The sequence below is a fragment of the Peromyscus eremicus genome, chromosome 7 (assembly GCF_949786415.1).
Source record: "Peromyscus eremicus chromosome 7, PerEre_H2_v1, whole genome shotgun sequence".
Classification (NCBI taxonomy): domain Eukaryota; kingdom Metazoa; phylum Chordata; class Mammalia; order Rodentia; family Cricetidae; genus Peromyscus; species Peromyscus eremicus.
The window spans coordinates 80,780,729-80,793,627 of record NC_081422.1 but is presented as its reverse complement, the minus strand read 5'-3'; the positions used below and the strand labels follow the sequence as shown (position 1 = coordinate 80,793,627).

General features: G+C 38.2%; 1 protein-coding gene across 1 annotated transcript in view; it reads left to right on the top strand.

The window, feature by feature from the left end:
- Window positions 1-12,899, top strand: part of Snap91 (synaptosome associated protein 91) — a 115,467-nt gene that overhangs the window by 56,523 nt on the left and 46,045 nt on the right. The window contains exons 8-10 of the mRNA XM_059267047.1: window positions 1,049-1,090; window positions 7,633-7,703; window positions 10,015-10,020. Of these exons, the coding sequence (XP_059123030.1) occupies window positions 1,049-1,090; window positions 7,633-7,703; window positions 10,015-10,020 (119 nt within the window). The remainder of the gene's footprint in view (window positions 1-1,048; window positions 1,091-7,632; window positions 7,704-10,014; window positions 10,021-12,899) is intronic.

The window sequence follows — 12,899 nt, the reverse complement described above, 5'->3', positions numbered from 1 at the left end:
GCAGGCAAAGGGACATGTGAGTCATGAAAGAGGACATAAAGCCCATCATTATTGTAGTCTATATTGTGTGGGTGCATGGGGGATAAGTAAATAAAAGTGTGATTGGTAGTGAAAGGGTAAAACCCCAAGCTTAGCTCCATTGCTCTGGAATGCCCATTCTAACTATGTACAAGCTCCCTGAGATGTGTAGTTTGGGACTGGGCAAGGGTTGGGTGGCTTCTTAAAACCAGCTGAATGATGTTTTTATTTGTGAGTTAATTTGGCCAAAATGTTTTTATTTTTAAAAAGAAAATAAAAATTAAGTCCAGGGTATCTCATATGTTGTTAATGGTGGAAGAAAATGAAATACTTATATTTCAAATTTCCTTGGTTATGTATAAACTCTAGAACAGTGTTTTTCAACCTTCCTAATGCTGTGACCCTTTAATATAGTTCCTCATGCTGTGGTGACCCCAAACATAAAATTATTTTATAGCTACTTCACAACTGTAATTTTGTTACTGTTATGAATGGTAATATAAATATCTGAGCCCTCAAAGGGCTTATGACCCATAGGTTGAGAACCGCTGCTCTAGAGGAATGTGTAAGAAACTGGCAAAGTGATTCTGTCTGTGAAAGAGAGGCTAGAAGCTACTCCCTGAACAAAACATTAAGATAATAACCATTCCCCAAGGACTTAGTGGACAGAATTATTTAAATTTTGTGTGAATGGTTTAATAATTTCTTAGCTTCTATTGAACGTAAGGGACACTTTTAAAATTTATACTTCAGAATGTTTTTATTTATTTTTTGTATTCTAGTAAAATTCTATATACTTTTTATAGCTAATATAGTTAGTTAACTATATTAATGAAATTATTACCTTCTTATATTGAGTGGGCAACTACATAAAGAGCATATGCTTAAAGTAAGGTGATACACAGAGTAATAATTGCTTTACACCAAGAATAGGCTGTAGTTTTAACAAATCCTATGCGTGATCTTACATTAAATGCCAAAAAAAATCATAGAAACCAAATTAGTAATTTCATTTTTTTTTAATCCACAGCAAGTTGGTATAGATAAAGGTGACATTCCTGATCTCACGCAGGTAAGTGTCTGGAGGCCTATCATTAGACAAGACTTTGATAATTAATAGGTTGCCACAAATGGTCATAGTTTGTAAATATTTCACAGATTTGAGTTTAAGCAAACCAATTTTCTCAGAAATTATTCAGCCTTCCTTATTTTTTTCTAATTATTGATTATCTCTGGAGAGAAAAGGAAGATTTCCCTGCCCATAAGCTGTGACTTCTTTAAAGGCAACTGAATATTCTAATTGGGCTCATTGCTTTGTTATTGAACTTGAACCAATGAGAGCTGTGACTATGCCCGTGACAGAGCACGGGGTCTCAGAAGTGACTTCCGGTTATCAGAGCACATGAGTGTTTCTTCTGCTCTCCTTGTTCTCTGCATACACTGGTCTGAAGGACAACACAGAAGGGAGAAACCCTGGTTTCAAGATTTTGCATTTCCCCTCGTGCCCCCTGGGAAGAAGAGGAGTTCCTAGATAAATGTTTTAAGTGGTGCTAATAGAGAAGTAATTTTTCTGGGCCCCGTTTTGAAATGACAATGAAGGCTGGACTTCAGCTGTCATGTGTACAGCTCCCAAGAAGGAGAACAGATGCTGAGTTATAAATGGTCTTCAGGAGGATTGACAGGAACTGCTGTGGTTTTAACACCCTGTGATGGTAAATTTCAGCCTCACACTGGAAGTAGTATTGTGGGGGGTGTTGCAGAGCTGTTCTCTTACATACTTGTAATTGGACTTTTTGGGGGGACCACCAGCCCCCAAATAATGACAAAGAGACTTACTATTAATTATGAAACCTTGGCCTTTAGCTTAGGCTTGTTTCTAACTAACTCTTATAACTTAAATTAACCTGTTTCTATTAATCTACATTCTGCCACATTGCTTTTTATTTCTCCTCCATCCTGTATGTCCAATTCCTTCTGTATCTCACGGCATCTGACTCGTGCCTAGATTCATCCCTACTTCTTCTCTCTTCCCGGAAGTCCTGTCTAACCTCTCCTGCCTAGCTATTGGCCATTCAGCTCTTTATTAAACCAATCAGGTGCCTCAGGCAGGCAAAGTAAAACAGTAACACATCTTTACACAGTTTGCTCAAATATCCCGCAACACACACTGGTCACGAGTTACATGAATGCTGTATATTTTTAAACTTAGTCATTATAGTAGAAAAGAATGAGATCACTCTCTTTGTTTGAAAAGTTCTTTTAACAGTTGGTGTATGTATGTGAACCTGCATGAGTATATGTACACCACATGCATGCAGGAGTCTACAGAGGCCAGAAGAGGGCATCAGATGCCTTGAACTTGGACCTACAGTCAATTGTGAGTAACCATGTGAGTGCTGGGAACTGAACCAAGGTCTTCTACAAGATCAGCAAGTGCTCTGAACCACGGAGCCATTTCACTAGTCTCATTCCCCACTTTTAAATAATTGCATGTTGTGTATTATTAATTTACCATCTTTATAATTTCTTAAAATATTTGCATATTTAAAGTAATATGTAAATACTACTTTTTACTAAAAATTAGGAAAGTTGAAGGTGAAGACTTTCTCCTTTTCTATTACAAAAATTCTTACAAATAAAACTCACTGATTAATTCAGAACATGATTGCAGTGTATTCTTTAGGGGGAGACAGCCCCCACTCACAGATGAAATATTAGTTAAAAATATTTCTACTCCTTTTAGTGTTATCTACTGAAGTATACACCTAAATAAGATGCTGATTTTTTTGAGCATGGATAAATATTAAATATGCATGAAATTTTATTTTAAAAATCTCTTTGTAATATCATAAGAAAATGGATGCTTTGTTTTTTATCTATAGCAAAAAAACTACATTACATTTGTTTTAAAAGATGAGCATTACATATTTAGCTCAATGAGTAGTTCTTAGAAATGGCAAATTTTCTTTTACCTTATAACAACCCTCACTGTGGGATAAATGCAAACTAGCTATTTAGTTCAGGGGAGCCTGACAGGTAAGAACAGGCCCTCACGTGTCTCCCTTTGGGCAGTCTAGACACTATGAGGGACTATATAAATACCTTTGTTGGTTTTCAGTTTTGAAAATGATAGCAGGTCATTAAAAGAAGGGATACATACTTGGGTTTCATTTTTAATGATACTATAATACCCATTGCAGCTTATGTAATTGCTCAGGAAGTCTATAGACATATTTAAAGATGTACAGTATATGTGTCAGGACTCGGGAAGCCAACTTGACTCCTTTCTTGAGCCTAAGCTGGTCTATGATGGTCATTAGAATCCAGAATGTTCTGTCCTGTTTTCCTGTGTGCTAAGAGCAACATAAACGTCAGTATTGGTATTTATTTTTAAATTACCACCCCATAAAAGCTCCTCTAGCTGAATTCTATGCACATTTAAACTCAAATATGAGAGTGTGGCATGCTTCTGGAATTTCTTAATTAGTAGTTTGATTATGTTTTCTTGGTGATTATGAGCCACATACACATCTCCATAAATTCTCTTTTAGAGTCCCTTTCTCCAGACTGAGGGAGATGTCTCTCTGAGTTAGAGATTTGGGACCTCCTAGTCCCCCAACAGTACAGTCAGGTTTAAGCTGAATTGTGAGACTTTCTGAAGTAAAAACCTGCGGAGAGTGTTAAATCAGGATTAATCTAGAGATGAATCTGCAATAGAGGTTGTGTGGATCCATTAACTCCTCTGAAATGAAGGTCTGCTCTCCACTAGGCTTCTCCATAGCTTCTATAGCTACTCCATCTAGCCACAAAATAAACAAAAATGTCTATCTGGAAAGAATTACATGGGGGCTGAAGAGGTGGCCCAGGTTAGGAGTGCTTGCTGCTCTTGCTGCAGAGGACCAAGATTGTTTCCCAACATCCAAGTCAAGTGGCTCACAAGGGCCTGTAACTCCAGCCCCAAGGAATCCAACACCCTCTTCTGGCCTCTGTGGGTGCTGCACTCAGGAACAAACCCACTCAAACATGCATTATTTTTTCTTCTTTTTTTTAATTGAAAATATTTTTTTCACAGAAAATATCTGATCACAGTTCCCCCTTCCCTAACTCCTAGATACATCCTCCCTCCTCACCCACCCAAATCCATATCTTCTTTCTCTCTTTCTTCAGAAAACAAGTCAACAAACAAAACCAGAATAAAGAAAGGAAAAAACACATGAAACACACACACAAAAAAATATAAAACACAAAATTGGAAACCATAATATATAAGCAAAAGGCCAATAAGACAAAAAAAAATGCCCAAACAAAGCAATATAAGACCAAAAGTCTACAGAAATACCACTGAGTGCATTTATGTTGGCCCAGTTACTGCTGGGCATGTAGTGAGACTCTATTAGAGAAAAACTATTTTTTCTTTGAAAAATAAATAAATAAAGTTAAAGAAATGATGGTGACCAGAAGGACTTCTTTTTGAACTTAGAATAAAAGGGAATTAAAATTTCTCAAAAAAAAAAAAAAAGGAACAAAGGAATTTAACACATACTTTCCACTTTAGAGTGTGAACAATAAATACCCATTGTGTATATAGTATCAGCACATTTAAGTGATTTGTGACGATCAATGGCATTTCCAAAAGACATGTAAAGTAGTGTTTTGAGGAAGAAGAGAATATGATCTCCCACCTGAAATATTTCTCCTCGGCACTTGGAGTGGTTTCTGAGATCTAATCCAAAATCTGAATTATCTTTGTGTATTTTTTCATGTTTTATGATCTAAAGCATATAAATGGCAGACAGATGCTTTTTTTTTTTTTTACTCTAGGCATCACAACAAACTATTAATTTATTTCAACAAAATAATTCTCATAATAGTATTTCCCGTTTGGAGTGTGTGTGTGCCCCAAATTTTAAACTCCATGTATGAGTTAACTCTTAGGATTTGAGGGCTGGAGTTTGGGTTGACCTGAGACTGCTGGTAAAGAGGAGTCTCATTTTAAAGATCATGTCATTGATGACTCTGTGACACATGTGCTATTACCTGTCAGCTGTCACAGGCCAATTCCTGTTCTTTGGACTGGTGTACCCATCTGGTTGACCTATTCACTTGACCATTTTTTCTGAAATGAGAAAATAAAGATGCTACAGACTATCGGTGTTTTCCCTTAAGTTTCTCTCACTGCAGCAGAGGTATTCTGAAAGTTTTCCTGCTTAGAGGTTCAGGAGGCCACCCCCACCCCAGGGGGGGGCATTTTTATGTGTTGCCTACTGTCCAGGAGTCGCTGTACCACCAACAATGAAGAAGGCATGCATCATGTGCTCCTGGACATTCCTTTCAAAGGACTTCTTTTTTTCAAAGAAGAACTTGTTTCTCCTGGATCTTCACAAGTCCTTATGAGAAATATAAACGTTAAAGCATTTTTTAAATCCTCTAGGATAAAAGGCTCAAACTTAATTATATGTAGAGCATGGCTCGGTAACTCCCCTGGAGTACATCGGTTTTGACATGGTCTTGACAGGTCTCGCTTTCAGCTGTTGGGATCTCTACTTCAGTGTCCGGTTTTTTCAGTTATCCAAACACTTCCCACCAGGTGTGGTGGCACACACCTGTAGTCTCAGCACTTGAGAGTCAGATGCAGGTGGATCTCTCTGAGTTCGAGGCCAGCCAGGGCTCCATAGTAAGATCCTGTCTCCAAAAAGAGGGAATGGGGAACAGAAATTTCCCAGGAAGAATGAAGTTTACAAGCGGTCTTCCTGATGTTTTGTTTATCTCAGTGCTAACAGGCTGGAGACTGTGGGTCCTATCCATGTATCCATGTATCGTTCTGCATTTTAAATTACACATAGTGTTTGCTTTTCTTGAACTTCTTAATTTGCACTGAGCAAAAGAATCATACTGTATTTGCATTGCATTTCACAGGCAGAGGACACAGGTCTTGGGAATAAAGAGTGATTCTATGACTGGATACGTGTTTCCCACCGTAATTTATATGGAAATATGGGGAAAAAATGTACATTTGTTTTCAGGCCCCTTTGGTCCATCGTCAGCATCATCAGTGACACATTGATAGGGAGAAAAATGTGGAGTTATCAGATAAAAATCCACCTAAGAAGGCTTAACTCAGTTATAGTTTCTGTTTAAAGTTACAATGCATATTTATTTAATGAGCATTTATTTATAATATAGAATCTAACGTATAGGACAAAATTTCCATTAGCCATCTTAAAAATTATTTTTTGAAACTTAGAAGTTTATCTTCAGTTGGAGTTTGTTGGAAATTGTTGAATAAACCTTCACCTGAACTGTATTTGAAATTCTGATTCGCATCACTTTCTAGACTTCTTAGATGCTTTCACAGCCCTTTCACTCTGAAGTCTAACGTTTGTTAGACATTGCTGATAGAGGCGTCCATTTCTACCCTACTTTTGTAATTTGAATCAAGTCAATATGCTTATTCACTTAGTAATTTTTATATATAGTCATGATTTTACAGTTAATTTGCATTTATTATCATGGTTACATATAATAATCACATAAATGTTGAAAATTTGAGTCTAAAAATGAAAATTAATAGTAAATAAATACCTAAACATTCAAAATTTTAAAACCTTAATAAGAATCTGATTTGTCATTAAGTGCAGTAAAATACAGAATTAGATGAATTTTTTGTCATTTTTTTTTTTGTACTTTAGCAGTTAGCGTGGTTAGTGCAAAGTCCTTCAAATTTAATTTCCCATTAAAAACAAATATCAGATAGTACCTCTACAGGTACTATAAATGTAAGCAGATGTTTCATCAATAACTGCTTTTCTCTGAATGTCTATACTGTTGACGTCTAGTTTGCATTAAAAGAAAAAGCATATTCAACTTCTAATGCTGAAAGAATAGATTGGGCAAATATTTGCAGAAACCATTATTTCCCCTTTGAATATACAATAAAATACCATTTTTATTGCCTGAAATTTTACCTGTAGAAACACTGAAGAATTTTTTAAGGATTGAAATATATCAAATCTGTTGATATACAGTGTTCTATTATATTTGCTGGTTACTTCATTATGTATATAAATTAAATACTGAATAATTAGAAACTCTTAATTGCCACTCTGTATTAAGGTTACATTCTTATTGCCACTTAACCCCTTTTTAAAGTGTGGTAGTGATATTTCCTAATGTTTTAACCAGGCATGCATAAATGAATTTTTACTGTATTTTCAAATTTCTATAAATTTATATTTTGGCACATATGTTTTGGATTTGGGTGCAAATAAGTGCCTATTTCTTTTCATTGTGGTTCTTTATGAAGTGGTAGTGAACTCGATCTTAGTCTGTTCAAGAGGTAACTTAGTAAACGCCCATCCAATATAGTAAACACCCTTCACTGAAACCATGTTGTAATGTCCCTGGGTATGCAATGGACGTAAGTCTATTTAAGATGGGCCTATCTGAGATGCCACAGAATTTAAATACCTAAATACCAAAGGACCTGGGATGGAATTGTCTCACACAGATGTGAGGATGCTTCGATAGACTTCCACCATACAGGGTTACAGTGGTGTTAAAGTGTGCTTGCTTTGAAAGAGAACAACACAGACTTTTTTTTATTTCTTATTGTAGGCTCCCAGCAGTCTTATGGAGACCCTTGAACAACATCTAAATACCTTAGAAGGAAAGAAACCTGGAAACAAGTACGCATTGCTTGTATACCGTGAATAAGATGAAATATACCAAGTGGTTTTTTATGAGAATGAGATTTCTTAGGGGGTAACCTACTCCAGTGCAGTTTCAGGGTGTGTTTAGCTGCCAGTCTCCAGGGTTCCTTCTGACACCCTACCCTTCCTCTTCTAGCATGTGACACCTGACCTTCTACACAGGCAGCCTGTCTACAGCTAATGCAGCAGAGGAATCAGTGGCTCACAGCAGGTTGACTGAACCTGCCCTTAGAAGTCACTCCTTAAAACTTAGAGCTGTTGTGGTTGGTTGTGACTAAAACAAGCAGAAGTTCACAAGCATCCTCGAATACTGATGTTCCAAACTACAGTGCGAGCACCCCTTGAGCGCCTGGCATACCATGCTGCTGATGGTTTACTCCAGAATCGTTTGATGACGGGAGTAGCAGGCAGGCAGTGGCTCATGCAGTTTTGCTGGTTTTGATGACTTCGGGCTTGGGTACTTAGTTCTTGGCTGTTCTCTTCATTGTGTACAAAATAATGCCCGGGTTCCTTTTTTCACCACCTCTGGAGCAGACATCGTTGGGCTTGTCTGTTCACAAGGCTGCTACTTTCCAGCCTTGTTCCTACGGTATTTCTTCAGCCTTGGTTGTCTCCCACTGACGTAAATCCTGTGCCTCCTGGGTGGGCCCTTTGCAACCCCACCCACTCAGGAAGCCTTCCTTAGTCGTGAGCTTCCCTGTATTGCTGCTGTTTATCCACATGTGTGATTCCGAGTGAATTTCTGATTCTAAGTGGCAGGGGATTATTTTATACTTTGTTATCTGCACACTGAATACAGGCCCTGCTACACCGTCAGTTTGCAGTCTGTCATTACTAGAGTTCACTTAGCTCATCAGATAGGTCAAGAACTAATGGTTGCAGGGCTACAGGCCGGACATAGATTTGGGTTTGTCTGTTTGTTTTTATTTTTGTCAATGACAGAGCTGTGAAAATTTAACTCTTTTATGATTCCCTCCCTGAGCATCCTCTCAGAGCCTACGCTTATATCTTGATGTTAGAGTTTTTCATTAGCTGTGTGTTTTTTCTTCTGTGTATTCCCCCAAGTATAGTTTTATATATAGTAAATGGTATAGATTTAAATTTTCAGGAGGGAAGTTTTTCAGGCATATTTGGCCACACAGTCTAAGTGATGGATGGCAGGACCTCTCTGGGTTGTTTTAGGGCCAGGCTGTGGTCCAGTGTTGTGGTTGACATATTGTGCACCCCAGTAAACTTATTTGGGGGTCAGAGAACAGAACAGCCACTATATTAACCATAGAGGTTAGGCAATGGTAGCATGTGCCTTTAATCCTAGCAATCCAGAGGCAGAGATCTGTCTGGAAACAGCCAGGCATGGTGACACACACAACTTTAATCCCAGGAAGTGATGGCAGGAAGTAGAAAGGTATGTAAGTGTGAAAACCAGGAACTAGAGTCTTTTAAGCTTTGAGGCTTTTAGCAGCAGTTCAGCTGAGATCCATTTGGGTGAGGACTCAAAAACTTTCAGTCTGAAGATTCATGGAAACAGGATCCAATGAGGAGTTGCCGAGGTGAGGTTAACTGTGGCTTGTTCTGCTTTTCTGATCTTTCAAAATTCACCCCAATACCTGGCTCTCAAGTTTTCTATTAATAAGACCGCTTAGCAATTCATCTACACAGTGTAGCTATGGTTGGCCAGATTTTGATGTGAGATTACCACATAACAATACACTGGACCACCTATTGGAATATTAGGAAGCCAGATGAGTTGACTGGGACTTAGACAAATGGAGACAGAAAGTTGAAGAATGTCCCTGCTCCAGTGGCTGAAGGACTTTGCGTATGCATGTTCCCTCAGTCTGTCTGTCCCTGTTGAGTGCTGTAAGCTACTTCTCCAAGCCTTTGCTCTCTCAAGCTGGGCACTGCCAACCTCCCCATGTTCCTTCTTGAAGTTTCCGGTGCAGCCTTCACCAGAACCTTCTTTCTCCAACCACAGCCTCTTTAGCCAGCTTTTGACTCTGAACTTACACCTTTATGGCCAAGGTGGGCTACTTGACAAAAATTATCAGTGGGCATTTTTAGAAACAGGAACTAAAACTCCATACATAGTCCATAGCCAAATTCATTCAGCTTAGAATAACTTTTCTAGTTCCTTTAAAATCACTTTATGCTTGCCATATTCCTTTCATTAATTGGCTGAAAACACATTTTAATCTATCTTTTCTTATTCTGATTTTAAGAAAAAAAACAAACTGTAATAGTTAACTCATTTCTTCTTTGTATATTTGTGCTTACATGGGAACTTAAGTGAAGGGTGAGTACTATGATAAGTGACTTTTTTTGCATTTGGTAATTACTAAAAATGCAAACAAAAACCACTTGCTAATCCATATTTGGTATTTGGAAATTTGAAAAATAATTAGTGTTCATCTCATGCATCTATGTTTCTACTATATATTTATTTTCCTCCCAAGGTGACTGGCAAGAATGGTTTTGCTTCCTTTGGGTCTTATTGGATCAAAGTTAGCAGTATCTCTTAGGCATATAAATAACCCTCTTAATTTTTACAAAAGGCATTTCATTTGATAAATAAACAAAAAGATTTTCTTCTGGTACACTGCAGAAGGCCAGGGCAATTTTACATGGAGCGTAGATGGCTTGAAAATATTTTCTTTGCCATCCCATAGCAATGCAAAACTATTCTAAGCCTGTGCGTATGTATATGCATTTGCAAATGTCTGCTGTGATAAGCAAAAGATAGATGTGGTGGCAGACACCTTTAGTCTCAGTGCTTGGGAGGCAGAGGCAAGAGGATCTCTGAGTTCAAGGACAACCTGGTCTAACACAGCAAGTTCCAGGACTACACAGAAACCCTGTTTTGAAAACCAAAACAAAAAGGCTGCTATAATAGACTTGAATGCCATTTACTTTTGGTACTTCATGTCCACTGATAGGCATTAAATAATGTGGAATGCTGTATGACAAACCTTTGTATATTCTTTCTTGTATGATTCCATGGTATAAAAAAGTGAAATTAATTTTATTTCCATTGTAGTATACTATGTGTTAGGCTGAGCATGTAGGAAACCCAAGATGTCTTTTGTAATTAAAATTGTTCACAAGTTATTGATAGACTTTTACATCTCTGCATTTTTCTGGATAGCATTCATATTCAACACTACATAGGAATTACTGTTGGGGATCAAGTAAATAACAAAAGTTCTTCTTTTCAGAGCTCGTATTTCCATCTTTGAAAGAAACGTTGGCATTTGCTATGTGCCTAGGAAAAGTCCCTATGCCTGTTTGTAGCAGTTTAAGAGTTTTTGCTTAGATTGCAATATAGGTCATTCATTCTCATTTAAAATTATCAATAGTGCCTTAGTTTTCCCAATGATCCTCTATGTAATAAGTTTCCATAAGACACAGTTAAGTTCCCATTGCTGTGATGAACACTATGACCAAGGCAACTTAAAGGGTTTATTTCACCTTACAGCTTACAGTCAGTCAGTAAGGGAAGTCAAGGCAAGAAATCAATCAGGACAGGAACCTGGAGGGAAATCAATCAGGACAGGAACCTGGAGGGAAATCAATCAGGACAGGAACCTGGAAGCAGGAACTGGAGCAGAGCGCCTGAATGCTGCTTACTTGCCCAGTCTGCTTTCTTATACCATCTAGGACCACCTGCCCAGGAATGGCATCACCCACAGTAGACTGGACCCTCCCACATCAACCATCAGTTAAAGAAATGCCCTATAGACTTGCCTGCACACTATTCTGATGGAGGCATTTTCACAAGGGAGCTCCCTTTTCCAGATAATTCTGTCTTGTGTCAAGTTGACAAAAATTGAATCAGGACACTGTACTTGAAATTATAAAAAATGAGTATTGGTCTGCAATTAAGGCTGTTGTTTATACTCAAAAAATTGTAGCATTTTCTCTTTGTTAAGTGTCGATGGCAAACAAGTGGGATGGAATATCAAGCAAGAAATATCCAAAAAGCAGCTATTTATGAACTGTGGTGGAAGAACAAATGTGCCAGCCCGTGGGATTTTTCTTTAGGGTAGGGTTGAATGTGGACCAGGGACAAACTCTAGATAGCAGACAGGCTTGGAACAGATTTCAGCCCGTGATTAATGGCCCTGTAGAAACACCTGTGAATATGTTATGGCAAAGGCTGGATAGAGCCAATGGGAACAGAGGTCACTCATGTTGACAGCTTAGTTCCAAACAAGATAATTTGATTACATATTATTTATTTATTTGTGTGTGTATGGGGTGGGGGTCAGAGGACCTCTTTTTGGAGCTGGCTCTCTCTATCCACCACTTGGGTCTAAGAGATCAGACTCAGCCATCAGGCTTGGGGGACAGCACCTTTAATCCACTGAGCTATCTTGTCATGCCAAAGACAATTTCTTAAAACTTTTGGTTCATTGGTGACTACAAAATGAGTACATAAATACATTCTTACTTAAATTTTCAATTAATATCCACCCCACACACACAAAAAAAAATGCTAGACACTGTATCAAGTGCTCAGGTAATACAACAGCAGGATGTGCTCTTTCCCCTGCAAGAGCTGACTTAGCCCCCAGTGATGAAGACGGCTGGCGGCCATGAGACAGTTGAAGTGTAGTCAGCAGGTGTCCTGACAGCTCAGGAGAGACAGCCTTGTCTGTTTAATCCATGGGAGAGCTGCAGGCATCACTAGTAAGAGTGTTCCTGACAGCTCAGGAGAGGCAGCCCATTCTTGCTTGTCTGTTTAGTCCATGGGAGAGCTGCAGGCATCACTAGTAAGAGTGTTCCTGTGGGATTTCGCAGAGGAGGATTATGTCAACCATGATTTTCGTTCACACAGCTTGAGGTTGTTCCTTAACAGCAGAGGGCAGCGCTCCATCAGTTTTATTACGTGTGCTTGCTGTGGAGTAGACGCCATTCCCACTATCTGTGCATTGGCTGATGAATATTTCAGGAGTCTTGCTTATTATACCCAATGCCTCATCGTACCAGTACCACGAAGGATTGGCTCATGAAACCTGACTGAGAGAAAAAGTAATTTATTCTCAGAAAGTGACCATGTCAAAGGGTTTTGTGGTTTCTTTCTTTGTTTTTGCCAAGTAAACATTATTTTTTATTAAGTTTTAATTTTCCTCTTTTTTATTTAATTTTTTTCATATGACATATTTAATTTCCTTC